Source organism: Carassius carassius, chromosome 19 (assembly GCF_963082965.1).
Source record: "Carassius carassius chromosome 19, fCarCar2.1, whole genome shotgun sequence".
Classification (NCBI taxonomy): Eukaryota; Metazoa; Chordata; class Actinopteri; order Cypriniformes; family Cyprinidae; genus Carassius; species Carassius carassius.
The window spans coordinates 8,949,457-8,975,819 of record NC_081773.1 but is presented as its reverse complement, the minus strand read 5'-3'; the positions used below and the strand labels follow the sequence as shown (position 1 = coordinate 8,975,819).

The 26,363-nt window shown below is 37.0% G+C and overlaps 3 protein-coding genes across 4 annotated transcripts; 2 read left to right on the top strand and 1 right to left on the bottom strand.

Moving 5' to 3' along the window:
• Positions 1–2,626: 2,626 nt before the first annotated feature.
• slc9a2 (solute carrier family 9 member 2) lies at positions 2,627–11,389 on the top strand. Its single transcript, XM_059499708.1, has 12 exons — positions 2,627–3,101; positions 4,482–4,945; positions 6,723–6,973; positions 7,062–7,279; positions 7,970–8,169; positions 8,556–8,645; positions 8,732–8,802; positions 9,226–9,393; positions 9,595–9,700; positions 10,344–10,460; positions 10,626–10,716; positions 10,996–11,389. The coding sequence occupies exons 1-12, from the start codon at positions 2,828–2,830 to the stop codon at positions 11,379–11,381; spliced, it is 2,436 nt and encodes an 811-aa protein (XP_059355691.1). The 5' UTR covers positions 2,627–2,827; the 3' UTR covers positions 11,382–11,389.
• A 2,079-nt stretch (positions 11,390–13,468) lies between these two features.
• On the bottom strand, positions 13,469–19,740 carry LOC132094999 (major facilitator superfamily domain-containing protein 9-like). Of its 2 annotated transcripts, XM_059499710.1 has the most exons (7): positions 19,582–19,740; positions 18,040–18,127; positions 16,971–17,014; positions 15,218–15,347; positions 14,928–15,137; positions 13,860–14,686; positions 13,469–13,764 (listed from the first exon to the last, which is right to left on the bottom strand). In XM_059499710.1, the coding sequence occupies exons 1-7, from the start codon at positions 19,663–19,665 to the stop codon at positions 13,756–13,758; spliced, it is 1,392 nt and encodes a 463-aa protein (XP_059355693.1). In that variant the 5' UTR covers positions 19,666–19,740; the 3' UTR covers positions 13,469–13,755. The 2 variants fall into 2 exon arrangements, with proteins under 2 accessions (XP_059355693.1, XP_059355692.1); XM_059499709.1 differs by having other exon boundaries at positions 13,469–14,686.
• Positions 19,741–22,625: 2,885 nt separating this feature from the next.
• On the top strand, positions 22,626–26,148 carry LOC132094997 (transmembrane protein 182-like). The gene is made up of 5 exons (XM_059499707.1): positions 22,626–23,009; positions 24,184–24,295; positions 24,779–24,877; positions 25,167–25,304; positions 25,441–26,148. The coding sequence occupies exons 1-5, from the start codon at positions 22,866–22,868 to the stop codon at positions 25,662–25,664; spliced, it is 717 nt and encodes a 238-aa protein (XP_059355690.1). The 5' UTR covers positions 22,626–22,865; the 3' UTR covers positions 25,665–26,148.
• Positions 26,149–26,363: the final 215 nt, after the last annotated feature.

Here is a 26,363-nt window from a genome sequence, read left to right as displayed (position 1 = left end):
TTGTGAAAAATGTCCACTGTCCCCCTCTATTGATTGACACTGGTTTCATGTCTCTGTCTCCCTGCTGTAGAAAGTTATTACAAAAAGGAGGTTAATTTTGGACATGCAATTCTTTTTTCTACCAGTAGGGGTAAAAAGAAAGGTTGTGAAAAATGTCCACTGTCCCCCACTATTGATTGACACTGGTTTCATTTATCTGTCTCTTTGCTGTAGAAAGTTATTACAAAACGAAAGTTAATTTTGGACATGCAATTCCCTTATCAGCCACTTGGGGTAAAATCAAAGGATGTGAAAAATATCCACTCTCTCCTTCTATTGATTGACACTGGTTTCATGTGTCCGTCTTCCTGCTGTAGAAAGTTATTACAAAAAGAAGTTTAATTTTGGACATGCAATTCCTTTTCCTAGCAGTAGGGGTAAAAAGAAAGGTTGTGAAAAATGTCCACTCTCTCCCTCTATTGATTGAACTGGTTTCATGTCTCTGTCTCACTGCTGCAGAAAATTATTACAAAAAGAATGTTAATTTTGGACATGCAATTCCCCAATCAGACACTTGGGGTAAAATGAAAGGATGTGAAAAATATCCACTCTCTCCTTCTATTGATTGACACTGGTTTAATGTGTCTATCTTCCTGCTGTAGAAAGTTATTGCAAAAAGGGTGTTAATTTTGGACATGCAATTCCCTTTCCTAGCAGTAGGGATAAAAAGAAAGGTTGTGAAAAATGTCCACTGTCCCCCTCTATAGATTGACACTGGTTTCATGTCTCTGTCTCCCTGCTGTAGAAAGTTATTACAAAAAGGAGGATAATTTTGGACATGCAATTCCCTTATCAGCCACTTGGGGTAAAATGAAAGGTTGTGAAAACTGTCAACTCTCCCCCTCTACTGATTGACACTTGTTTCATGTCTCTGTCTCCCTGCTGTAGAAAGTTATTACAAAAAGGATATTTTTAACATGCAATTCCCTAATCAGCTACTAGGGGTAAAATGAAAGGTTGTGAAAAATGTCCACTCTTTCCCTCTATTGATTGACACTGGTTTCATGTCTCTGTCTCCCTGCTGTAGAAAGTTATTACAAAAAGAAGGTTAATTTAGGACATGCAATTCCCTTTTCTACCAGTAGGGGTAAAAATAAAGGTTGTGAAAAACGTCCACTGTCCCACTCTATTGATTGACACTGGTTTCAGGTCTCTGTCTCACTGCTGTAGAAAGTTATTACAAAAAGAAGCTTAATTTTGGACATGTAATTCCCTAATCAGCCACTTGGGGTAAAATGAAAGGATGTGAAAAATGTCCACTCTCTCCTTCTATTGATTCACACTGGTTTCATGTCTTTATCTTCCTGCTGTAGAAAGTTATTACAAAAAGAATGTTAATTTTGGACATGCAATTCCCTTTTCTACCAATAGGAGTAAAAAGAAAGGTTGTGCAAAATGTCCACCGTCCCCCACTATTGATTGACGCTGGTTTCATGTATCTGTCTCACTGCCGTAGAAAGTTATTACAAAAAAGGTTAATTTTGGACATGCAATTCACTAATCAGCCACTTGGGGTAAAATGAAAGGATGTGAAAAATTTCCACTCTCTCACTCTATTGAGTGATACTGGTTTCATCTCTATATCTTCCTGCCGAAGAAAGTTATTACAAAAAAGGTTAATTTTGGACATGCAATTCCCTAATCAGCCACTTGGGGTAAAATGAAAGTATGTGAAAAATATTCACTCTCTCCCTCTATTGATTGACACTGGTTTCATGTCTCTATCTTCCTGCTGTAGAAAGTTATTACAAAAAGAAGGTTAATTTTGGACATGCAATTCCCTTTTCCACCAATAGTGGTAAAAAGAAAGGTTGTTAAAAATGTCCACTGTCCCCCACTATTGATTGACACTGGTTTCATGTCTAAATGCCCTTTAACTAAAAAGCTATTACAAAAACACCGCCTACTGAGCTATAGCAAAAAACGAAGAAAGTTTGCACTTTCCCCACGGTCCCTAACTGAAGGCTCTGCTGAGAGCGTTCTCTCCCGGCTTTCTGCACATTGCGACGGCTTGTACGGGGCCGTGTTTATTATATCGAGGGAAAATATAGTAAAAGAAGGATGTGAAACATGATCAACTTTGCCCTTTTGGCGGTCACACTGCTCAGATTTTTTTTTAGGGCAATTCGTTTTGGAGTTATTGGCGTTTACCGCTGAATGTGTCACGAATATCGAAAACAAAACCAACTTGACCCCGCTGCGATCCGCCCCCGGATAAGCGGAAGAAGATGGATGGCAATTATTATTGACAGCACTAATGAATGAATGAATGAATGAATGAATGAATAAATAAATAAATAAATAATATCAGGGCTGGTAAGCGATTAAAATGTTTAATGTTATATGTTGTGTATATATATATATTTTTTTTATTTTTTTTTTATTTTATTTTTTTTTTTGAATAAAGGTGAAATTAACTATATCTGGATTTTTGCAAAGAATATGAATTTATATATGAGTTTTACTTCAGAAGTGTTTGTTGTGGCAGAAAGGAACAGGTTATCACCATTTAAAAAAAAAATCTGAGAACTAGAGGAGGCGAAACTATTTCAAAGGTAAGGACAGGACAGACAAATCAGGTGTGGCATTGTTCGTCAACCGGTCCACATCTAACCACACACCTGCTCACTGAGACAGAGAGACGAAACTCAGTCAAGAGTGTGCGACGATCAGAGTGATTGTGGACGTAGATGAAGGGAACAATTTTAAAATGTACTTTTAATTCTTCACATATTTTCTGTACATTTTATATGTCAGCTTCTGGCATATGCATGTATTATGAGAAAATATGGTGCTTAATTTTAATGAGAGGTCGCATTTCACATTTTTGATGTGCTTAATTTGCATTGTATCTCTTGGATACGGAGCAAACGTCAATGTTATTTTGGAACCGACTGCTATTTTGCCATCTAAACTTCCTCCTTGGAGCCCGATGGAGGAGACTGATCCTGACCCCGACCCAGTCGAAACCACCCAAGCGGTGTTTACACTGAACTACCCCCGCATTCAGATCCCGTTTGAGATTACTTTATGGGTGCTACTTGCGTCCTTTGCGAAAATAGGTAAGTGATTACACATTCTAAGGCAAGCTGTTTTAACATATATTCTTTTAGAACACCTACTATTGACTTTTTGATGTTACTAGTATAATTATTTATTTTAATGATTAAGTCGTCCAGTACTGATTCTATTCCAGTTTTACTAGCAGCCTACATATTTATCAGATACTAGCCTATTTGTTTGGGAAACACTATATGCAACATATCTCAATTTTCAATAGATTTCTTTTTTTAACTTAGCTATATGAGATGGCTAGTCAGAAAGGCAACTTTATTCTACAGTTAATTTAGAATCTTGGTAAAAAGGTATAAAAAAAGTTACTAGAATATAAAATGTAAGAAAAAGATTAAGTAAATTAGATTTAGGGATGAATGAATATGGTGTCATGTGGAAAGCACATAATGCAGGAGTGAAAATAAAATAAGTACTTTTTATAATAAATCCACAGGCAGGAGAAACGCAGGAGACAAACACAATATCAAAATCAATACCAGAACTAAGGAGCTAGAACAAAACACAGGGCTTAAATACTAGAAAAGGTAATAAGGGGAGAACTGAAACAGGTGTGGAGCTAATTCATCGAAAACCATGGAAACTAACAGACATGGAACTCAGGGAAATGTGGAGACAGAAACAGAACTAAAACAAAACATAATTGTGACAATTCGCCGGCCTCCCGGAAGGTGCATCCTCGCAACTATAAACAGTCTAACAGAGGAGGGAGGGTGTAGGGTCAGGAGGCGGGCGTGGGGCAGGCAAGGGGCAGACAATGTGAAAGGGGCATAGTTCATTGGGCCAGGGCAGATTAGATGGAGGGAGGAGCCAGGAAGGAACCCGAAGCAGGAGGAGCCAGATGGATATCCAGAGACCAGCCAGGATGAGGACCCAGGGAAGAGTCGAGGAAGGTGCCATGGTGGAGAAGGCCTTGAAGATATCCTGGAGACAACTGATGGAGCCGTGCAAATTCTTGGACTTAAGAAACAGCATTTGGCTTGTGACATAGGAGCATGTGCTGTTATCTCCGCCTACTTGAAACTTTTTCAGGCTTCTGATTGGCCAACATGGCTTTATGGTTGAGTTTATATCACCACCTGTTGGCTTGGCATGCTCTTGACAGTGCTTCATAGCATGCTTTTGCATTTTCTTGTGAACTGAGATTTTTTTTTTAAATGAAAGAAGAAAAAACTCTGTTTATAAGAATACCCTTGTACTTGTTGACATGGCCTAACAGACAAGGGGACACAGGGAAATGCGGAGACAGAAACAGAACCAAAACAGAACATAACTGTGACACAGGGTACTTATAACCCCCCCCCCCCTTTTTATCTACTTGCACACACACATTAACACTAAGTAACAAGTATTGTTTTTTTTCTGAATAGGTTTCCATGTTTACCATAAGATCACGGTCTGGGTGCCAGAGTCATGTTTGCTTATCTCCATTGGTCTCATAGTCGGGGGCATCATGCACTCATTGCACGAGAAGCCGCCGGCAGTGCTCACCTCCAACGTCTTTTTCCTCTATATGTTGCCACCCATTGTTCTAGACTCAGGCTACTTCATGCCCACTCGGCCTTTCTTTGAGAATTTCGGCACGGTGCTGTGGTTTGCTGTTGTTGGCACCTTGTGGAATTCTATTGGCATAGGCATCTCTCTATTTGCCATCTGCCAGATCGAGGCGTTTGGTGTGCAGGACATTACCCTGCAGGAGAACCTCCTCTTCGCCTCCATCATCTCAGCCGTAGAACCAGTGGCTGTCCTCACTGTGTTTGAGGATATCAGCATCCATGAGCAGCTCTATATTGTGGTATTTGGAGAGTGCCTGTTCAATGATGCTGTCACTGTGGTAAGTGATGTGTGCACAAGGTTTGTAGATGTACAAAACCAAGTGATAAAGGTTTCAAAAGGGGGGTTTCATAGTGATGCAATAGAAAAACTTGGGTTCTCTAAAGAACCTCCATGTGACGAGTGGGGCGGGGCCGAGAGCCGTGGGAATGGAGCGAGGCTGGTGGAGTGATTTGAAAATGAGTGACACCTGCTCCACTCACCGGTCTCGAGTCCCACGGAGGAGATCGGAAGGATACAAAAGAGGAACGACGACAGTGACGGACGAGAGAGGACCAGGCCTGGACTTTATTTTGTGTTCCTCTCTCGTCCTTCACTGTCGTCGCTCCTCTTTTGTATTCTTCCAATCTCCTCCTTGGGACTCGAGACCGGTGAGTGGAGCAGGTGTCACTCATTTCCAAATCACTCCACCGGCCTCGCTTCGTTCTCCCCGCCCCACTCGTCAAACTCCAGTTAACATTTCTTAATTTTTCTTAGTGTGAAACATAAATAGAACTATAAAGAACCTTGTGTGCAATGGAAGGGTTCTATGGATGTTAAAGATTCTTTATGGAAACATCAATGCCAATAAAGAACCTTTTTGAGTGAGTTATAGAAAGGGATTGTGAACAAAGATTGAGACTGATCAGCCATACATCGCCAAGGGGAAAATAAACGCTTGACACTGAAAATGTTAAAAAAGTAAAAAAATGTTACTAGTACATAAAAATCATGCTACTAGTAAATAAAAAACAGATACATTTGGCGATGAGGACAAAGAATAAGACTTATATTGTCATTCTCTCCATGGGAAAGCATGTGCTTGAAACTTGCTTTTACTTGGTGCATCACTTACAAATATTCTTTTTTCAAGAACTGTTTTGAAGATTTTGTCTGAATTTAAATGGACTGACCTAGTTATGTCATTGATCAAAAAGTATCACAATTAGTTTAAAAAGAAATACGCTTGTATAGAATCTCCTTTCAAATCTTGTCCTAGTAACAGATTATTTGAAATCCAAAAGACAACACAAGCCAGCATAATTACTTAGTAATTTGATACAGGCTGAAACACCATGGTAAACACATTGTGTATAAACATTGTTGCTTTCATTGTTGTGTCAAACATAAATTAAATACTTATGCACAGTAACATATGTTACATTTCTTATTTTATTACATTTGAACTGGAGTAAAGAGAAAAAGAATAGTAATAGAACGAAGTCTTTGTACTTTTGCTTAAAATATACAAGTACTTCCTACAATACTCATATATTAACATTAAAATACTACATTTTATTTCTTATTGATCACTAATACAATTCATGAAGATGGAAAGATGGTAAAATTCAATACTACATAAAACAGATTCAGTTCAATACTTTAATAAAAACAGAGAAAATATGTAATGAATCTCTGTAAAATAAGTAAATTAGCCAATTTTGTTCAAATAAATACCTGCAAAAGTTAGTGCATGTAAGGTTGGGAATGAAAAATCAATTCCAATTCCAGAATCGGATACTTGTTGTAAAATTTAAATTTTAATTCCACCTATCAATTCCTGTGTGTGCATGTTTTATTTTTTAGGTTGTTAAAAGGGGCTGTTAAAAATGTATTTGTCTTTGAATCATTCATTCAAGAGCTTCATTTAAAAAGTGATTCATGTTTTACCCTGCGTGATGTTCTGCGTGTGTTAATCATCACATTTGCACAATTTAGCATATATTTGTCATAATTTTGTGTTGTTTTGTGAATCAGATTGTGTATTATTTATAAGTAGTTCTCACTGTCTGTTTCAGGTGCTCTACAATCTATTCAATAATGTAGCAGCGCTGGAGGTGGTTGAAGCTGGAGAAGTTTTTCTGGACATAGGTCGATTTTTTGTGGTTGGTTTGGGAGGTATGATTTTCGGCGTACTGTTTGGCTTTGTGGCAGCCTTCACCACACGCTTTACAGGAAAAGTGAGAGAGATCGAGCCTCTAATAATCTTCCTGTACAGCTACCTGGCCTACCTTATAGCTGAGCTCCTTGCCATCTCCAGCATCATGGCGTACGTAAGGACTCCTAACTACATTTTTGAAGAAAATATATATATTTTTTTTTGGCTTTTCCTGAATGTTGTGTTCCTGTATCTACAGTATTGTAATCTGCGCCTTGACTATGAAGTATTACGTTGAGGAGAATGTATCCCAGCGCTCCTGCACCACTATCCGGCATGTCATTAAGATGTTTGGAAGTGTGTCGGAAACTCTGATCTTCTTCTTTCTGGGTGTTGTTACCATAACAACAGAGCACCAGTGGAACTGGGGCTACATCCTCTTTACTCTGCTGTTTGCTCTTCTTTGGAGAGGCCTGGGTATGGGAGAATATAAAGAATTCCCAAATTACTAAAAGGAAGTTTTTAATAGTAGCAGGATGTTTTCTTATCGTCATTGGCTACAATTAAAAAATATTGCATAATTTCAAGTGCAATAATGCAGTTACACAACAATTCAGCACACAAGAATGGTATAAAGATAGTAACTTAGATGGACATAATATTGCCAGTTGGTTTACCCATTTTTACTCCACCAACAGGAATAGTTCCTAAGCATAATCAATCGTCACATCTCCAAGCAACACACAGTTGTGGTCCTCTCTTTTATGAGTACTATGAATTCTGACACTTCTTTTGTCACACACTGTTTTTCGGCTACTATATAGAAGGGAAGCATGCAGTATTTTGGATGCAGCCATTATTGTTTTGTTACAAGTATGAATCAGCATTGTGAATAAACAAATATTGAGAAGGATTCAACTCTGTTGAGAAGGAAAGACAGTTAGCTGACTTGCTGCCACCTACTGGCCTTAAAGATGAAACCTGTAAAATCCATATCGCTAATTTAAACTATAATAGAATAGAACTATAATAGTGTAATGTAAATTTGTATGTAAATTTAACAAAATTAATGTAAATTTAACAAAATTACATTTCTATAGCCATTGTTAAAGGACATTATTATTTGTGCTATTGGCAAAAATGTAACATATTTTCTTTTTCCTTTAGGCATCCTGGTCCTAACGCAGATCATTAACCCCTTCCGCACAATTCCTTTCAACTTCAAAGATCAGTTTTGTTTGGCCTATGGTGGGCTGAGAGGAGCTGTGTCCTTTGCCTTGGCTTTCACTCTGCCAGACAGTATCGGCTGCAAGAAGCTGTTCATCACAGGCACGATTGTCGTCATCATCTTTACAGTGTTCATTCAGGTTCTGCACCTTCTCACAAGAGCGAATGAGTCTTGCTTTAGGAGTGCTTGAGTGCAAACTAACCAAGAATTCCTTTTTATGAATCATCTTTACATGATGCAATTACCCATAACTAGAGCTAGACTGTCGATGCTACAGATCATTAGAAGCTGATTCACCACTACTTTGTGCTCTCTGTTTCTAATCTCTGTTCTGCTCCACTGAGCTCAAATAAAGCTTTACTTTTCATATATTCCAAATTACATTTATCATTTATACACTACTGGTCAAAAGTTTGGAATAATTAAAATTTTTAGCAGCAGATTGAAAATGTTCACCAAGGCTGCATTTATTTGATGAATACATAGTAGTAGTGTCCAGTATCCAAATACTATTTCTCTTCACAGGGAATTACTATAAGACCCCTTCTAAAATTAATCAATGTTCGTAAGACAAATCGAAACCAGGAGACCATCAATAATGAGATTCACAAAAGGGTATGTCTGTTTCATTTATTTAATTTGAACATTGCTTAACCAGTAATTGAGATCAGTTTAGTTTTGATTCAGTTACTCTGTTTCAGTTGATGGAGCACACTGTTGCTGGCATAGAAGATCTGTGTGGACAGTGGAGTCACTACTACTGGAAAGACAAGTAAGAGTTAGACTCTTTCATCTTTTTTTTCTCTACACAGCATTTTTCAATGGAAAATTACAGTTATCTGCTGACAACAGAACTATTTTAGTGTCATGTTTCCACTTTTCTCTATCATCATTTCATTAGTGTCCCAAAAGCATATGACCGGTTAGACTGGTCTTACAGCTTTGTCATGTGTACATGCCTTTCCCAATCAGCCTTAGGTTTCTGTAAATGTATCTGTTTCCTGTTAGATACTACCACAGCTGTAACCCTAGAATTGTTTAGTTTTATTTTATTTTGGAAAAAGATATGAATGGATAAAGGACATTTAATTTGACTCAGTTTTTGACTCAGCGAGTTAAATCTCAACGTACAGAATCCTGTATATTCTGTTATATCACATTGATTTTGAGATTCATTCATGTCTTTGGTTGCCAGGTTCATGAAGTTTAATAACCGGATCATTCGCAAGATTTTAATCCGTGATAATCGTCCCGAGTCGAGCATTGTGGCTCTGTATAAGAAACTGGAGCTTCAGAACGCCATGGAGATACTGGACCAAATGCCCGGTGACATCAGTGCAGCCCCCTCTTTAATTTCATTGCAGTGCGTCTCCTTTTAACGCTGTCACTTCTTGTCTTGTCCTCCTCTTTTCAGAAATCTTTGAAACTGTCTGAAACTTATTTCTAGCTGAATCTGTGTAGCTTACATTTATTAAAGTCCCAGTCATTTCAGTAAAGGTCTGTAGTCACAGCTAACATCACAATGATTTACTTCCTGTTGATTTCCGTTTGTCTTTTACTATAGCAAAGAAAGAAAGAATGCCACCAAATCCAGGAAGAAGTTATTGTCATCTGATGTGACAAATATGCATGAACTCTTATCAAAGAACATGTACAAGATCAGACAGAGGGTGAGTGATGACAGAATGTTCTGAACTTACAATATAGGAATTGCTGGAAGAAACCAAACAAACACCGACAAACAAACAACAACAAAAACACCACCATAAAAAAAAACAGTCAAATGCTCAATACAAAGGAATTAGTTAAGAAATGAATTATTTTTAGGACACTGACCTACATGAGAAATATCAAACAGTTTTGTGCCAGCTTTACAGATTTGTATGACCTACACTGAAAATATAACTGTGAGTTTTGATATCAGTCTAATCTAAATGGTTTTGATTTTGTTCAGTTTGTCAAAAACAAATCTCAATAAAAAAAAAAAATATTGTGCATAGTATTTTCATATTGATGACACATACTGACTAGCTTTACTGACTGCATTAATTATTGTGGGTTTTATTAAAATGGTCCAGAGTATATATATATATTTTTTCCAGTGTGGGGTTCAGAAACTAGTAATATTGCACTGAACAAAGACTACCATGTGTTTTATGGAAAAGTTTAATGTCTTCTCAAATAATTTGTACTATTATTTAGTATGTGAAGTAGTGGTGCATTAAAATTAATCATGTTTATTTTGTTGCTTCTAATATCCTTTGTGATATTTCACAATTTGTTATCTATATTTTCATCCATTATGCTTCACAGACAGTGTCTTACACTAATAAGCATACATTACCCAATGATATAACAGCCAGGGAGATCCTGATGAGACGCCACACAAGCTTACGACGCAGCCTCAGAGCTGGAAGCTTCCATGGCACTGTAAGTAATGAATGTATGAATGATATGATGATACAAGACAAAAAAACCTGAAGAATGCTGTCTAAAATCAGAACACAAACTCATACCTAATGATCTATAAAATATATACACTTCTAAATATGGAAATGAGAGTAGCTGACCCTCTTCTTGCTCTTTTTCTACCAGAATGCTTCAAAAATGTCCCAGAACTATTTCTCTCTGCCCATGGGCCGGAGTCTGAACTCTGGATTTCCTCCAGGGAGACTCGTTCACACTGGTGAGAGAATGTTCTGCTGCTTAATATTTTTGTGCAATATTAAGTGACTTTGTTTCTTAAGGATTCTCTGCTAAATAGAAAGTTCAAGAACAGCTTTTATTTGAAATAAACGTTTTTTAAGATGTGGTTGTGTATATGGCTACTCCATTTGACATGCCATCTAGTGTTTGTTTTAAATAATACATTGATGTGAGTAAAAATGATTTTCATAATTGTATTCATTTTAAGCAGCTGTATTGACAGTAATATAGATAGAACTCTCTGCTGTTGTCTTTGTAGGAGATGGTGATACTGAATCGGAGATCGACTACCCATCAATCAGGCATCCACAGAGAGTGTCATCTAAAGCAGCGATGCCTCTCAGGCCGTTAAACACTCTGAAGGAAGTGGCTTCCTCTGTCGACACGGTGGACGAACAGAACGAGGAGCAGAGAGGCTACAGGAGGTCACATCTGGGGTCAAATGTCAGCCGTTCAGGACATCTGACCTCACATCTGCATCATGGCTCGCCTAGAAACTATAGTGAAGGAGACCATGATGTTGAGGAGCAGCAATCACGGTTATCTCCACATGCATGGGTACAGGAACCGCAGGACAACAGTGATGTGCAGCACCCTTTGATGAGGAGACCACACTGGCTGCCACAGAAACCACATGACAAATGAGATCTACAGGGGTGGACACTGCTATTACTTGCTATTGCTGCTATTGTTGGAACTGATCTCACCATGTTGACTCATAAAAACGAAAACACTTATACTAGAGAAAATACAACTTATTCCATGTGTAACACAGATAAACACAGAACTCACATAAAAGCTTTCTATGACACTAATAAAGCTACTAGAAATGGTCATATACAGTATATATTGGTCTGCTTAACATGCATTTTACTGATATTGGTAAAACTGATAAATTGGGTGCATTGTCATTTTCATGCCGTTAAAAGTTGTTTTTTAATTCACTAAATTGAACTTTGGGATATAAATTGTAATTTTCAGATTTAATAGTAAATTAAATAATTTGTTTTAACCACATCATAAGAACAATTACTTGATTCATGAAAGTTACATTTCTATAAAGGACATAACATTACTTTTGTATGTATTAATCTTGCTGTAAAATATACTTGGGTTCAAATATTAAATCATCAGCACAAACAGTCCTTTAATGCATGAGATCATTTTCCTCTGGCATGCAGCACAATTTTTTTAAATGAGCTATAAAAGAAACTAAAATAATATAACAGCAAGATTTTGTGTAGGCTCAGGCTTCTTTTATTAAAATAAAGTATTATGTTCTTACTCAGAAATTTGTGTAATACTTCTTAGGTATTTCTGACAAAAAAAGGCTACATTAAAAATAATAATTGTTAACACATAAATTCAGATGATGATAAAAATCAAATAAAAATAAAATAACATTTCCCACACATACGCAACAAATGTTTGATGTCAGTAAGAGTTTGTAATAATTTTTAAGTTCTCTTATACACACCAAGGCTGTATTTAGTTGAACAAAAATACATGAAAAACTAATATTGAATGAAATATTATTACAGTTAAAAAAAAAATATATATATATGTACAGTACAGACCAAAAGTTTGGACACACCTTCTCATCAAAAGAGTTTTCTTTATTTTCTTGACTATGAAAATTGTAGATTCACACTGAAGGCATCAAAACTATGAATTAACACATGTGGAATTATATATGGAATTATATACATAACAAAAAAGTGCGAAACAACTGAAAATATGTCATATTCTAGGTTCTTCAAAGTAGCCACCTTTTGCTTTGATTACTGCTTTGCACACTCTTGGCATTCTCTTGATGAGCTTCAAGAGGTAGTCACCTGAAATGGTCTTCCAACAGTCTTGAAGGAGTTCCCCGAGAGATGCTTAGCACTTGTTGGCCCTTTTGCCTTCAGTCTGTGGTCCAGCTCACCCCTAAACCATCTCGATTGGGTTCAGGTCCGGTGACTGTGGAGGCCAGGTCATCTGGCGCAGCACCCCATCACTCTCCTTCTTGGTCAAATAGCCCTTGATGCCTTCAGTGTGACTCTACAATTTTCATAGTCATGAAAATAAAGAAAACTCTTTGAATGAGAAGGTGTGTCCAAACTTTTGGTCTGTACTGTATGTATATATATATATATATATATATATATAATATTCATTTGATGCAATGCTGATTGTTTGGCATAATTACTCCAGTCCTCAGTGTCACATGATCCTCCAGAAATAATTTTAATTGGCTAATTTGCTGCTCAACAAACATTTATTATTATCAATGTTAAAAACAGTTGTGCTGCTATATATTTTTGTGGGAAAAATAGCATTTATTTAAAACAAATCTTTTGTAACATTTTAAATGTCTTTACTGTCACGTCTGATCAATTTAATGCATCCTTGCTAAATATAAATATATTATTTCAAAATAATAAATAAAAAAATCTTACTGACCCCACAGTTAATTCTGATAAAGGTTTTTGTACAGTTTTATTAAAAAAAAAATCATTGCTAGGCTTCAGGGCAACTGTATGACTTTTAACTTTAAAACACTGAAGGAAGTGAGTATTATGAAGTGCACCAAAGATGTGGTTAAATGAGTATCAATGCCACAGTGAAGTAAAACTCAATCACATAGTTAATTTTCTCCTGCCCAAAATGTTAACGTTTTCTTGGAAGCATATCAGCCTTACCTTTCTTGTTTATATGACTAATAGTCAGATTTTGGCCAGGAAACAAAATCAACATATAAAACACTTTTATATAACAAATAAAAGTCTTTCAACAATGTATGGTACTAGTTTTGCCACTGGTGTTCAACCACTAAACAGTTAATGTTATAAATGATATAAACATTCATCTTACTAGACTTTGCATCAGACTCCATCAAATCTGCATATGCACAGGCAGTTGCTCTTTCAGCATGACGGCACAGGAAGCAGCCTTACCGATGGGCATCTCACATTGAAATTGTGACATTTCATAACTGGTATACAGATCTAAACTCCCACATTCTCCTAAAAAATTATCACATCACCTGAGAGGAAAAAAAGACAGCTGCCATCACAATCTTTCGTCTTTCTGTCACTTTGAGTGGTTTTCACTTCATTGTTTATGAATCTTGTCTTTAACCTTTGTCTTGCTGTCCCACTTAGGAGTCCTCACGGATAGCAAACCCACAGCTACCAGTCCCAGCACAACCCCCAAACTAGGAGGCCCACAGGGGCTGACTTCTTGAGCCAGACCAGACAGAAGTGGTGCTAGGACCCGTCCCACAGCTGTGACCGACTGTCCCACTCCGATTAACGTCCCGCTAGCCTGGGCTCCCCCACGCTGCAGCTCTAAGTCAGTGATGCATGTGCGTCCGATAGTGGTAGAGATGGCAAAGAATGTGGAAGTGAGCAGGACCTGCCAGACGTTGGGTGCCGTGGCATACAGGAAGATCAACGTGCAGGTGAGTGCAGTAGAATGCAACAATAAAGCAGACATGTTGTTGCCATAAAGGTGTGTAACGGGTCCCACCAAACAGCCAGCAAGGGCCCCCAACATACTACTGTAGCTGATCAAGTAGCCCGTCACCTTTGGTTTGAGCTGAAAACGCTCCTCCATGGCTAAAGAGAAGTTACTGTAGTACAGCATTATGGATACAGCCATTAGAAGACGCACCAGGAACACGTCCCACATGTCGGAGGAAGCCACCATGCGGATCTGTATCCACACTGAGGTCAGCTGTCTCCAGGCAGGCTGGATGACGGACATGTCTCTCCAGCTCCAGCCTCCATTTGTTTGACAGCGGACTGCTGATGCATTAGTATTGCGAACGTGGTTTTTGTCTAAGCAGTTCTGCTGGACGGAGTGCTTTAACTCATCGTAGGATTTGCTGGGTTTGGTTTTACTGTTAGCGTTTGCATCAATATGGTGATTTAGCGTCTCACTCCAAGGTAACATCCAGACCAAACCTGAGAAGACAACATTTGGATAAGTAGACTAGTTGCTCTGTACAGTAGCAGACAAAGATCACTTGTGTAAAATATGAGTGCACTTAATTGTATTGAATGTGCACTTGCAGAAACAATGAACTATCCCTTTAATGCATTACAAGATAACTGCAGTCTCATAAAACATGTATTTGTTCTTGTTTGTACTTGTAAGGAATAAGTTACTTTCTTTATGCATGGAACTACTGTCAGTCTTGCTCACCTGCATTAAGAAGGAAAATGGCTGCACAGACGAATGAGGATAAGTAAAAACCACCCTCATGTTCAGTGAGATATCCCCCCACCACTGGTCCAAGGATGAATCCCACACTCGAGGCTGCATTAAAGTGTCCCATCACTAGAGGCCGCTCTTTCTCCGACACAAGATCTGACAGGAGCGCTCGGCAGATAGACAAGGAGTGCTTAAAGAGCCCTTTAAAGAGGGGAGGGAATCATTTCAGTTATGCTGCACGCACTTTTTTGCAATCTGAACCAAAGTACACCAATACTTACCCACTGGTATCCTGGCTAGCACAAAGAGTGCAATACTCGTGGACAGACCCAGCAGGCCATATCCAAAGCCACTGAGCAAAAGGCATGTTAGTAGTGAATAGCGTCTCCCTACCACATCACTCCAACTTCCCTGCCAATCAGAGAATACAACACATAAGAGACAATTAAATAAATAAAAGAGATCATTATCAATACTAAGGTTGCTTATTACAAAAATAATAATAGTACCCATTTTGCTTAAAAAATAAAAAAATAAAAAATTGCAATAGTGTCAGATTAAAAGTTTAACTTTTTTATTTTTAAATCCTTAGGTTTTGATAATATTTTGTTGTCTTTTAAACAGGTACAATTATTTGAATGTGTTGACTAACATACTAAAGCCCATGTAAAGTACTTAATTACATTTTTTTTATTGTAGTATGTTATTTAATATTACATTTAAAGTTTATTTTAAACATACTAATTTGCAACTTCATTTACTCCAAATGTGTAATTACAGTAATTAAAGTAGATATATGGGGACAGAGTCAATAGAAGTAATGTGGTATGAAATGACATAAAATATGCACTGAGTTCCTACATTAGTGTGTCAAAATACACTCTGAAATTCAGCTAAATGCATTTTATATAAATGTAAACATTTAAAATTGCCAAAAAAAAACATTACATTCAGTTTGCACTTCTTATAAATGAATTCTATAACAAATACTCTTTTGTAATAGCAGAAAATACACAATCTTGTTTCCCACAACATAACAATGTAAAGATGCTGTAAGCAATGCTAGCTGTTTTGCTAAAGAGCTAACCTTGCTTAATCTAGCAAAACAGCTAATCTTAGCAAAACAGATCACTCCAAAACCCCGCCTTTCATGTCAGCAGACCAAAAGCTTTAAGATGACTGACAAATATCAACCCATGGTCAGATTCTTTTAGTTGTATTCAGAATCTAGTGCTTTCACAGAGGCATATGTGACAGCAAAACAATTTTACTGATATCTTTCAGGTAGTAGGACATTTTCTGTGTGATATTAATTGCAGAACCTTTAAATAAGAATCTTAGTAGTTTATTAAAGGAGAGTGTCTAGGCAAAGAAAGCTAGTTTATAGCCTAAAGGCAGACAGATCGGACCTGACAAATGAAATAGCGCAGGCCCTGAGGCAAGCACTGCAGGCATCTTCATACCAGCATTCATTAGTCTGAGGCATGCCACACATACACACACACACACACACACACACACACACACACACACACACACACACACACACACACACACACACACACACACACACACACACACACACACACACACACTGGTGTAATGCAATATAAACTTAAATTGAATTTACTATGTTCTCTCAGTTTCTGGTCTACAGGCATGTCATAGAGGTCCACTGTTCCTGTCTGCTGTCCCCAAACTTAACATACAAGAGAAGACAAACATCTCCTTCACTTCTTAACTAGCCCCGTGACCCTTCAGCCTTTAACCAGTTTAAATATGTGTGTGCTAGTGTGTTCGTCACTGGAAACATGAGGACTGATTTAACAGTAACACACTCTAAACATGAGACCATCCTGCAGTTTGAGTCTCCCTGTAATGTTGATTGTAATAAACAATAACTGTGATACGTGCTTTATTCTCCATGGAGACAGATCAGATGAGGTAAACCTGGATTATTAAATTGAGAGCAGCAAATTGATAATCATATTACAGCGGCAAATGCTGCTCACTAAAAAGAAAATCACTACTTACCACCACAGTGCTAGAGAAGAGTTGTAATACTCCATATGTAGATCCTGCAACAATGGAAAACAACCTTTTTTAATTAAAATCACTAAATAAATTAATTCGTTTCACAATCAAACGGTTGAGGTAACAAGACCTTGTGATCACAATCAAAGATGCCTGCCTCATGAAATCAGTGAATATATAAATTGAGCTGGTGATTTCCATTGACATTATGGGCCATGCAAACAGCCCTTTTAATCAGAGACGAGGTGCAGGCAATGTTCTGGTGATTTCAATGACCTGTTTGTCTAAAAATTACAATCTGCCAGCAATGAAGTCATCTGTTGACTAAAAAAAGTAAGAAAAGTAAATTGGCGTTGGTCCTTTTGAGAATAGGATATGCAGAATTAAAACAAAATCGGACATTTACATTTAGAAAAACTAATGGCAATTGTTCCATTAAAATTATTTTGCATTGATTTAATTTTGTGCACCCTAAAAATCACTATTCGGATCTACAGCTGCAACATTCTTGCGAGAGAATAAGTATTCTCCATCCGGCAAGACCTGAAACACATACCAATACTGATGTGGCAAACTGATTTTCATAAAATGGATGCTTCAGACTCTAAACACTGATTCTAGCTGCATTTGAAACCATTGTAAAATTGTTGATAAATGCACACCTATGATGTGATCAAACTGACTGTACTTGCCAGAAGAATTCTTAACTCTGATTATTAATCAAACTATTTATTGAACACTGAGGTCATACATTTTAGAATCCATCAGTGAAACATATTTCTGAGTAAAAATGTTGTCTATTTGCATTAAAAACAGTGCTTTCCAGTAAAATGTGTCTAATATTCATAGGAATCTAACAGAAATGGTATGGTGGTGGTTCTTCAATACAGTCTTCATAATATAGATCCATAATATTTTTCTCTGGATCACACCTAGAGAAGATAATTTTCATAATAAGCAGTAGTTTTAATAAAGAGCCAACAATTTTCTAAACAATGTTGTTAATAGTGAAATATGTTATTAATACTGGACCTCAGAGCCACCATGGAACTCAACAACAGAGACTTACCTACAATCCCAGCCACTGTAGAACTTGCTCCTAGTGATTTCACATGGTGACTCAGCAAAGGGATAATCATACTGACCCCAAAGAGGTCCTGAAACACACACACACACACACGTTTGTTTTTGTGAAAAGCGGGGACATCCCACAGGCATAATGGTTTTTATACTGTACAAACTGTATATTCTATGGCCCTACACCAACCCTACACCTAACCCTCACAGGAAACTTTGTGCATTTTTACTTTCTCAAAAAAACTCATTCTGTATGATTTATAAGCGTTTTGAAAAATGGGGACATGGGTTATATCCTCATAAGTCACCCTCTCCTTGTAATACCTGTGTCATACCCATGTCATTATACAGAGTTGTGTCCTGATACGTCACAAAAACAAGAGCACACACACACACACACACACACACACACATTTAAATTTACTGATTACGTGAATCCTGAACTGCAGAACAGACCTATATGAGCCTTTCTAACCCTTATATGACATTAAATTGACCTGTATGACATTAAATATGATTTAATTATTCTAAAATGCAATTCGCCACTTGATTCTAGATTTAAATAAATAATCAATTAATTAAATCAATTAAAACTCATAGTTACAATTAAGATGTGAATTTTTCTAAAGATAAAACAGCCTAATTAGGTAAAATATAGCCGACTCCTTGACAGCTGAAAACACACACACACACACACACACACACACAAAAGCTAGTAAAATTACAGTGCTTTGCGGAAGTAGTTCAACAACAACATGCTAAAAAACAATGACTTAATGAATTAATGATTGAATGATTGAATGATTGAATGAATGAATGAATGAATGAATGAATGAATGAATGAAGGTGTCAGCTGTTGGCATAAATTAGAGGGCAAATTAAACAAAAGCCATAGACCACCGAGCTTGTTTGTCTGGATTTTTATATGCAGCTATGCCAGGGCAAGGACTTGATTGAAGTCACACCATGACCATACCTCAATCCAGCGTAACGGCACTTTCTATCAAACCAAACTTTTAATCTAACAAAAACTACCAGTGAATTAAAGCCAGGAAGAATTCAATGTGTCTGAGAGGGAAAGAAGCGGAGAGACAATTGTTCTTTCTCATGGGAGTTGGCAAAACCCAGACAGGACAAACAATTTCTACTGATGCAAGAATATAAACTGCCAAGGCATCAACTACATTCTGATTTAAATATAGGAATAAGCTAAAAAAAAAAAGCAAATGTGATAATACTGTGAACATAAAGACTACTAAATGAAGAACATCTGGCATAAGATGTCAAGATGATAGATAAAATATAATTATCAATGAGCCCTTGGAAACAAGACTCCTGTCCTGAAACAGTTTTAAGTTTTCAAATTCTTCTTATCTAAGTGTTACAAATCTGATTCATGTGATATTGAGAATAAAATAATTGCATGTGCAGAACAGGGGCATCAGAGGTATGCAAACTTAATGACAGCAGCTTTAACTGATTGCGATCAATGCCATACAAAAGACCCTTTCTAAATACAAAATAGTACACTCACCATGAATCCCACCACATATATACATCGTATGATCCGCGTTGGTCTCCGTCGTTTGTGGGCAAGGGCACATTTCGAGTTATTCATTCTCCCGCATTGACAGAGACTAGTGCAGTCAGTCAATGCGGAAGCGAGTCGCGACGGACAGCGTTGCTATGTTGTTCTTTTCGAAACATCACGAGGTATAGACCATCTGGCCCTTTAAAAGCGGACCGGCGAGTGTTGTGAGAGCAAGAGTCTCCTGGAAATCACGAATAAACCTGACTAATTGTGTTTAGTTACTTTGTAAAAAGATTTCATTAATTTCATGCGCAAGAATGGGCGGCTTTTCACGTGATAAAATTATGAGTGGTGGTTTATCTAATGTACACGGTCTCCCGTTTATGGTACAGTCCAGTGAACGCATGTAGCGCTCTATTTGAACTGCGAGTGAGATGGAGCTATCACAAGAAGCATGTCTACATGCATGTTTTTATATTTTTGTTTTTTATTGTTTGTTTTATTTTTGAATTGTAATATAAACACAAAATAATTGAAATCGATTTAACAAAATAAACATTTACATGTATTTAAAAAAAATGCTAAACAAGTTAAAATATGTTAATGTAATATAGCCATAGAATATATAATACAGTATGTAGACTACATAATAGAATAAGATGCAACATTTATTTTTAATCAAGACTGGTTTTCAAGTTTGTGCTCCCCTGCTGTAGTGATTATGTATTCATTTAATTTCCAGTGCCTCAAGAAATCATTGAAGTAATTAAGCAGTTTATTAAATTATTTGACTGTTTTGCTTTTTTCATTGATCTATTTTACTTTGTTTAAATATAAAAACCTAACCTCTTGTCCTTCCCTTTTGACAATGGTGAATATTGTGTCTGTCCAATGTGATATTTTATATAATATTATAATATCCTAAGCTATAGTTTAATCATATTTTATATTGCATTTCTAATTTATTGTGTTTTGTACCACACAGCTTTATAGGGAATAATATACTTTGCATACTTCAGCCCCATCTACTGGCAGTCTTTCTTCTTTGTCAGACTGTACCAATTTGTAGGGTCACTTGAGTGGGTTAGAGGGTGGATGCCATGCCTTTGAGAACTTGCATTACCTCCTATTTATATTTATCACATAACCTTGATCTACAGATCTCACAGTTGTGTGTGTGTGTGTGTGTGTGTGTGTGAATCCACGTTATGTTGTCAGGCGAGGTTGACTCAATCCAAGTTTATGTCATGGTCATTTAAGAGCTAAACGTCTCTCTAGAAATTTGTTTACAATCCTCTCCAGCTTTGAATGTGGAATTGGGGAAGCCAAGATACTCGATCATCCCAGTGCAGCTGATACAGTGATGTTCCCAAGATAGTTTCCATAAACACACTCACATGGACCCATCCTCACATCTCGTGTTAAAGGAATGCTTTTGATTATGCACACCAGAACATATAACAGCTTAATTTAAGATAATGAATCCGAATCACCAGTAAAGTGGCATTAACTCTGTCTTTCTCTGCAGAAGAAAAGGACGGTTGTTTCTCAATAACAGGATAAAGTGTGGAGATAAAATTAGCAGCACAAGGATCTAAAACCACCTCTGCTCTGCTGTGCAGAAACACCACAGACAGTCTTACAATTACTACACCAGCACTTGCAGTCATCAATGGACATCTGTTGTAATTATTTTTAATTTTAGCTTGTATAATTTTTCTCCTATATCTCGGATCCCGAAATATCCCTCCACACTCCAACCCAGCTCAATGCAAGTGTGGCCTCCCAGGAAAAGCCCAGTTTCATAGCCTTGTGTCCACTTCAGTGGCTCTGGCCTTCATTCACAGCACAGTGATAATTTGTCACAGGTTTATCTGCTCTGTGCAAAATGCCCCACTTGACATATAATGAGTGTGTATTTTCTGTTTTCCAGGTGTGTAGTGGAAGCAGTCGCATTACTGTTTAAAAGTTTGGGGTCAGTGATTTTTGTTTATTTATTTATTTAATGTTATGTTTTCAAAAGAAGTCTCTAAAGCTCTCTGAGACTGCATTTATTTAATCAAACATACAGTTAAAACTAATATTGTGAAATATTATTGCAATTTTCTGTTTTACTATATTTAAAAATGTTATTTATTCCTGTGATTTATTCCTGATTTTTAGCAGATAGATGACCCTTTTGACATATTGATCTTCTGCTTAAGATTTTATTAATATTAATTAATTAATATTTACAAATGTGACCCTGGAGCACAAAACCAGTCTTGAGTCGCTGGGGTATATTTGTAGCAATAGCCAACAACACGTTTTATGGGTCAAAATTATACATTTTTCTTTTATGCCATAAACAATAGGATATTAAGTAAAGATCATGTTCCATGAAGATATTTTATAAATTTCCTCTTGTAAATATATTTACAAAATTTTGTTTATGATTAGTAACATGCATTGCTAAGAACTTAATTTTGACAACTTTAAAGCTGATTTTCTCAATATTTCGATTTTTTTTTTGCACCCTTATATTCCAGATTTTCAAATAGTTGTATCTCAGCCAAATATTGTCCCATCATAACAAACCACACATCAATGGAAAGCTGATTTATTTAGCTTTGAGATAATATATAAATCACAATTTCAAAAAATGGACCCTTATGACTAGTTTTGTGGTCCAATAAAACTATTAATTCATTACTAACTCCAATTTTTTGTAGGGTAGTGCACATTAATATATATCCATTTGTTATGTCTAAATGGATGTAGATGTATTAACCTTGGTTCATCTTTAGAGCTCACTTCTCAGTTGGTGGTGGGATTTGTGACAGACATTGGGAATGCTGGGCTCTAGTGTCTTCATTTTCATTCCTCTCTCAGCTGATTGTCCTGTGGGGGGATATTTTGGTCCACTCATCTCCCTCCTGAAATCTCATTCTTAAACCACTCCTCTGACAGAGACAGCAGGCACCTTCACTCAACTGACAAAAATAGCCCAATGGGCCGCTCTGCGCTAGTGTGCTGTCATGAAGCCCACTCCCCACCCAATGCCAGGTCCTGCTCTGGCTAAGTGGAGAGGACACTGACACACACACATAGACACCAGCGCTCAGAAGAGTACTAGAACAACCACTTGTGTTCACACACTTTACACCTCGCTGAGCATACTAACAGACTCTTTTTCACACAGATTGTGAGGAGTTACGTAATTTCTGCGCCTACTTCATGTGGGAAGGAGGAGAGACTGTTTAACAAGAAGTAAACAGCTGAGAAAGTTGCACTCTTAGATTGTCATCATGAAGTTACATGTGGCACTATTTTTTGCTGGGCTCTTTGGTGCCTTGGCAACTCTGTTTATTTTCTTGTCTTTTGGCACGGACTATTGGCTCTTGGCATCAGAGACCTGCAATTCACAATCAAATGGTCCGGTTACTTTGCAGGTGGGTGAGAAAAGAAAAAGAGAAAAGTGGACAACTGTTTTATTGATATATAGCTGTCAGGAGATTATGGATGGTCTGTTTATAAATATGAAACAAGTCTCTTAAGAATTGCATGTTTTGGATTTTAGTGTATATGTTTTTTATTGAAACTAAACTAACTAACTAACTAAATTTCTTCTCTTTGATCCTTACTGAAGGAAGATCCTCAAGTAGTCATGGGCATATTTGGTTTATAAGCAGTGACTGTCATGTGACCTCCACAAACATCACTATTTACAGTCTCTCAGTTGCTTGAGTGTAGACTATCACATGCTGTAGTATGATACCACGCTTAATACTAAATAACGAAACTGGAATCTCAGTGCAGTTTCTATTCATAGGAGTCATACATGAATTAGGTTTTCCTCATAAAGGATTGGAGGGAAAAGTGAGTTGTCACTGACATGTGCACAACCTGAGCTCTGTTTTACAAGGTCGAAATGTATGATTTTTAGAAAAATCATCAAAGGTCTACCCCTAAATGGGGGTGTCATAGCGGCATTAGAGATTGTACTGGCTTGAACTGTGGCTAACAGTCTTTCAAAATTTAAATTAGTTTTGACAAACTGCCATGAGCATGTGTTGTACTCATGTGCTTGGAGACTGAAAGACGTTTGTCTACAGGAAAGCTTGATGCTGAACATTTTCATGTTCCATTCTGTAACTATTGATTGTGGTGCTTAAATGAAAATATAAATTTGCATTCTTTTTGCAGAGAATAATTGCAATATTCACTTGTTATTAATCTAGTACATGCTTCTCTTAAAGATTCCTGCTATTAGCTGCGTTTTGGAACATGATACTGTAGCTGGTTTCTAGATGTCAGGCTCGTCATTAGTTGGTCAATAGCTGGTCTAAGATCATTCAAGCTATTTTTGAAGCATTATCACTGGTCAAAAGGCTAACAACAGGCTTAGTTTATTTTGGATTTTCGAGCAGAGTTGAGTCAAGTGACTCAAAGCACTTCTGCATTCCATAATATAATGTTCTGGACTTGATTTTGTGTAAACTGCTTCTAAACACATAAAGAGCATATGCCCATTCATGTTCTCTAGTTGGTTTGAAATTTGTAAAATCACTGGCTTCACAACAGATGTTTGTTGCTCTCTGACCTCTGCTCTCTGCTCCTTCACAGCAAGGTGATGTTAAACAAGACCAGAACATTACCTTTCATCATGAGGGCTTCTTTTGGCGCTGTAGCTTTAATGAAACCACGAATGAGGACGATCTGTTGAAGTTCTGGTTTGGTAAGAGACTGTTACATTTGCTTTGGTGCAACAATCATTCAGATGGGTCTTAATGTGGTGTTCCACAGACCAAAACAATATCACAACATTTATTGTATAGGTTAGTGTTAATTTATACATATATTAAATATATGTTAACATTTGGATACGTGTGAATTAATAATGGACAAGAAATGCTGTAAAAATGGTTGATCATTGATACTTAATCTAATTTGAAATGAATCATTTTTTGATATTACCAAGTGTGAAGTGCTTAGTCGTGCTCACTGAATGTGGCATTTGGCCCACTTGTGTGACAGTGCCACAAATATCAAAGGGGTTTGACCTGTTGCTCTACAGATGGTTCAGAGAGAGGGAATAAGTGTTCAGATAACCTCAGTGGAGCAAACAACTTGAATATCCAACACTTCTTTGAAATCGTAATTGAATCAATGATTTATCTCACACCGTCATAAATGGCAATTCTTCTTTTTCTTCCCTTAGAAAATCTGCCACATGCGAGGGAATGCAAACCTGCATATCTTCTCCCCTTTCCGTTCCCTGACCAGATCTACAACACTACCAGCTATCAGACTGCCATAAGTAAGTTTATTTATTTATTTAACAGGTCAAGGATGTTTAAGCCCCTAGTGCCAAATACCAGTGTCTTCTGTTGATTGCTCTCTTTTTCTGTTTATTCATATGAAAATACTTTAAATGGTACTTTCTCAACTCGAAAATTGAAAATCAAGATAAAATTCAAGTTGAACATATTTTTTCTCCACAAATATTAAATGGATCGCAGTTCCATTGCTTAGTGTAAAGTGTAACTGAATACTGTACTGAACCATTTTCTCTTTGGTTTGTGTTCATGGAAAACCTGATCTTTTAGTCTACAGAGGCTTCTGGAGCGTCTCTATGTTGCTGGGTTTGGCCGCTGTGGTGGCCGGCGGTTTCATTATTATTTGCGCAGCTCCATTCGCCAGTCATCGCCTTTATAAAGCTGGAGGTGGACTCTACCTCATTTCTGGTAAGTTAAGGTTTACATGAAGAGGTATGGTGTATCTTCTCAAGTGTAACAGATATAACAAGCATCTAATTTAATCTTTACCCTTTATCTCTCTCTTTTCATTTCTCCAACTCTCAATGCTGTCTCTTTTCTCCAGGTTTCTTCCTTCTCGTTGTCACTGTGATGTATGTTTTCTGGTTTGATGTTTTGGATGTAATAAGCTCCTATAAGGTTTATCAGAAGTCGAAGTGTGATGATTTTGAGCTCAATATGACTTATGGCCTGTCTTTCATGTTTGCTCCTGTGGGTGTGTTCTTCTGTCTTCTGTCAGGTCTTCTCTTCCTAGTGATTGGCCGTACAGTCCAACATCATTGTAACTGAACCTCATGAATGGTTTCAAAACAGTGCTCAAAATGCATTAAAGGGATTGTTCATTACAAAGTGAAACTTTAGTCATCGATTACTCACTCTTATGTCATTGAACACAAAATAAGATATTTTGAAGGTTGTTTTATAACCAAACAGTTGACAGTAGCCACAGTGTTTTTTCCATACTATGAATGTCAATGGCTGCTGTTTTCATAACTGTTTGGCTACCAAAAATATGTTACAATTTTTGGGTGAACTATCCCTTTAATTAACGGCAACTAAACTCTGAAGTTGTGCTGACTTTATTGCAAGGTGGGGTGTTATTTTTAAATTTAAATTTCGCAAATATGACTTCAGTATTTGGCCATCATGTGTGCTGTGAGCAGTACTGTAAACATTGATCATGGATGGTTTGGGAACACCTCGTGTTTGTGTGAGTATAGTATTGCACAAAGCAATAAATTATGTTTAATATGTCTATTAGGAACCTCTGCATTTTTATATTACTCAGATAAATTACCAAAACATATCGGTAGACGCTTTTTGACTGCTTAAACCTTCTCAAGTATAAATGTACACATTTTTTTTTTGAGTTTGTTTCACCTTATGTTGTTTTGATTATAAATTTTTTGGGTGATTTCTAGAGTGTTTTTCTCCCCTCAGGCTTTGAAATAATCTTGACAGACATGTAGCATTGTAGAAATACCCAAC

Coding starts and splice junctions, on each gene's coding strand:
- slc9a2 (XM_059499708.1), top strand. CDS start 2,828: ATGGTGCTTAATTTTAATGAGAGGTCGCATTTCACATTTTTGATGTGC. Junction 8,170..8,555: donor TCTTTACAGTGTTCATTCAG/GTTCTGCACCTT, acceptor TTCTCTTCACAG/GGAATTACTATAAGACCCCT. Junction 10,461..10,625: donor CTGGAAGCTTCCATGGCACT/GTAAGTAATGAA, acceptor TTTTTCTACCAG/AATGCTTCAAAAATGTCCCA.
- LOC132094997 (XM_059499707.1), top strand. CDS start 22,866: ATGAAGTTACATGTGGCACTATTTTTTGCTGGGCTCTTTGGTGCCTTG. Junction 24,296..24,778: donor TCTGTTGAAGTTCTGGTTTG/GTAAGAGACTGT, acceptor TTCTTCCCTTAG/AAAATCTGCCACATGCGAGG. Junction 25,305..25,440: donor TGGACTCTACCTCATTTCTG/GTAAGTTAAGGT, acceptor TCTTTTCTCCAG/GTTTCTTCCTTCTCGTTGTC.
- LOC132094999 (XM_059499709.1), bottom strand. CDS start 19,665: ATGAATAACTCGAAATGTGCCCTTGCCCACAAACGACGGAGACCAACG. Junction 15,348..16,970: donor TCTTCTCTAGCACTGTGGTG/GTAAGTAGTGAT, acceptor TCTGATTGGCAG/GGAAGTTGGAGTGATGTGGT. Junction 14,687..14,927: donor CATTTTCCTTCTTAATGCAG/GTGAGCAAGACT, acceptor TTGTCTTCTCAG/GTTTGGTCTGGATGTTACCT.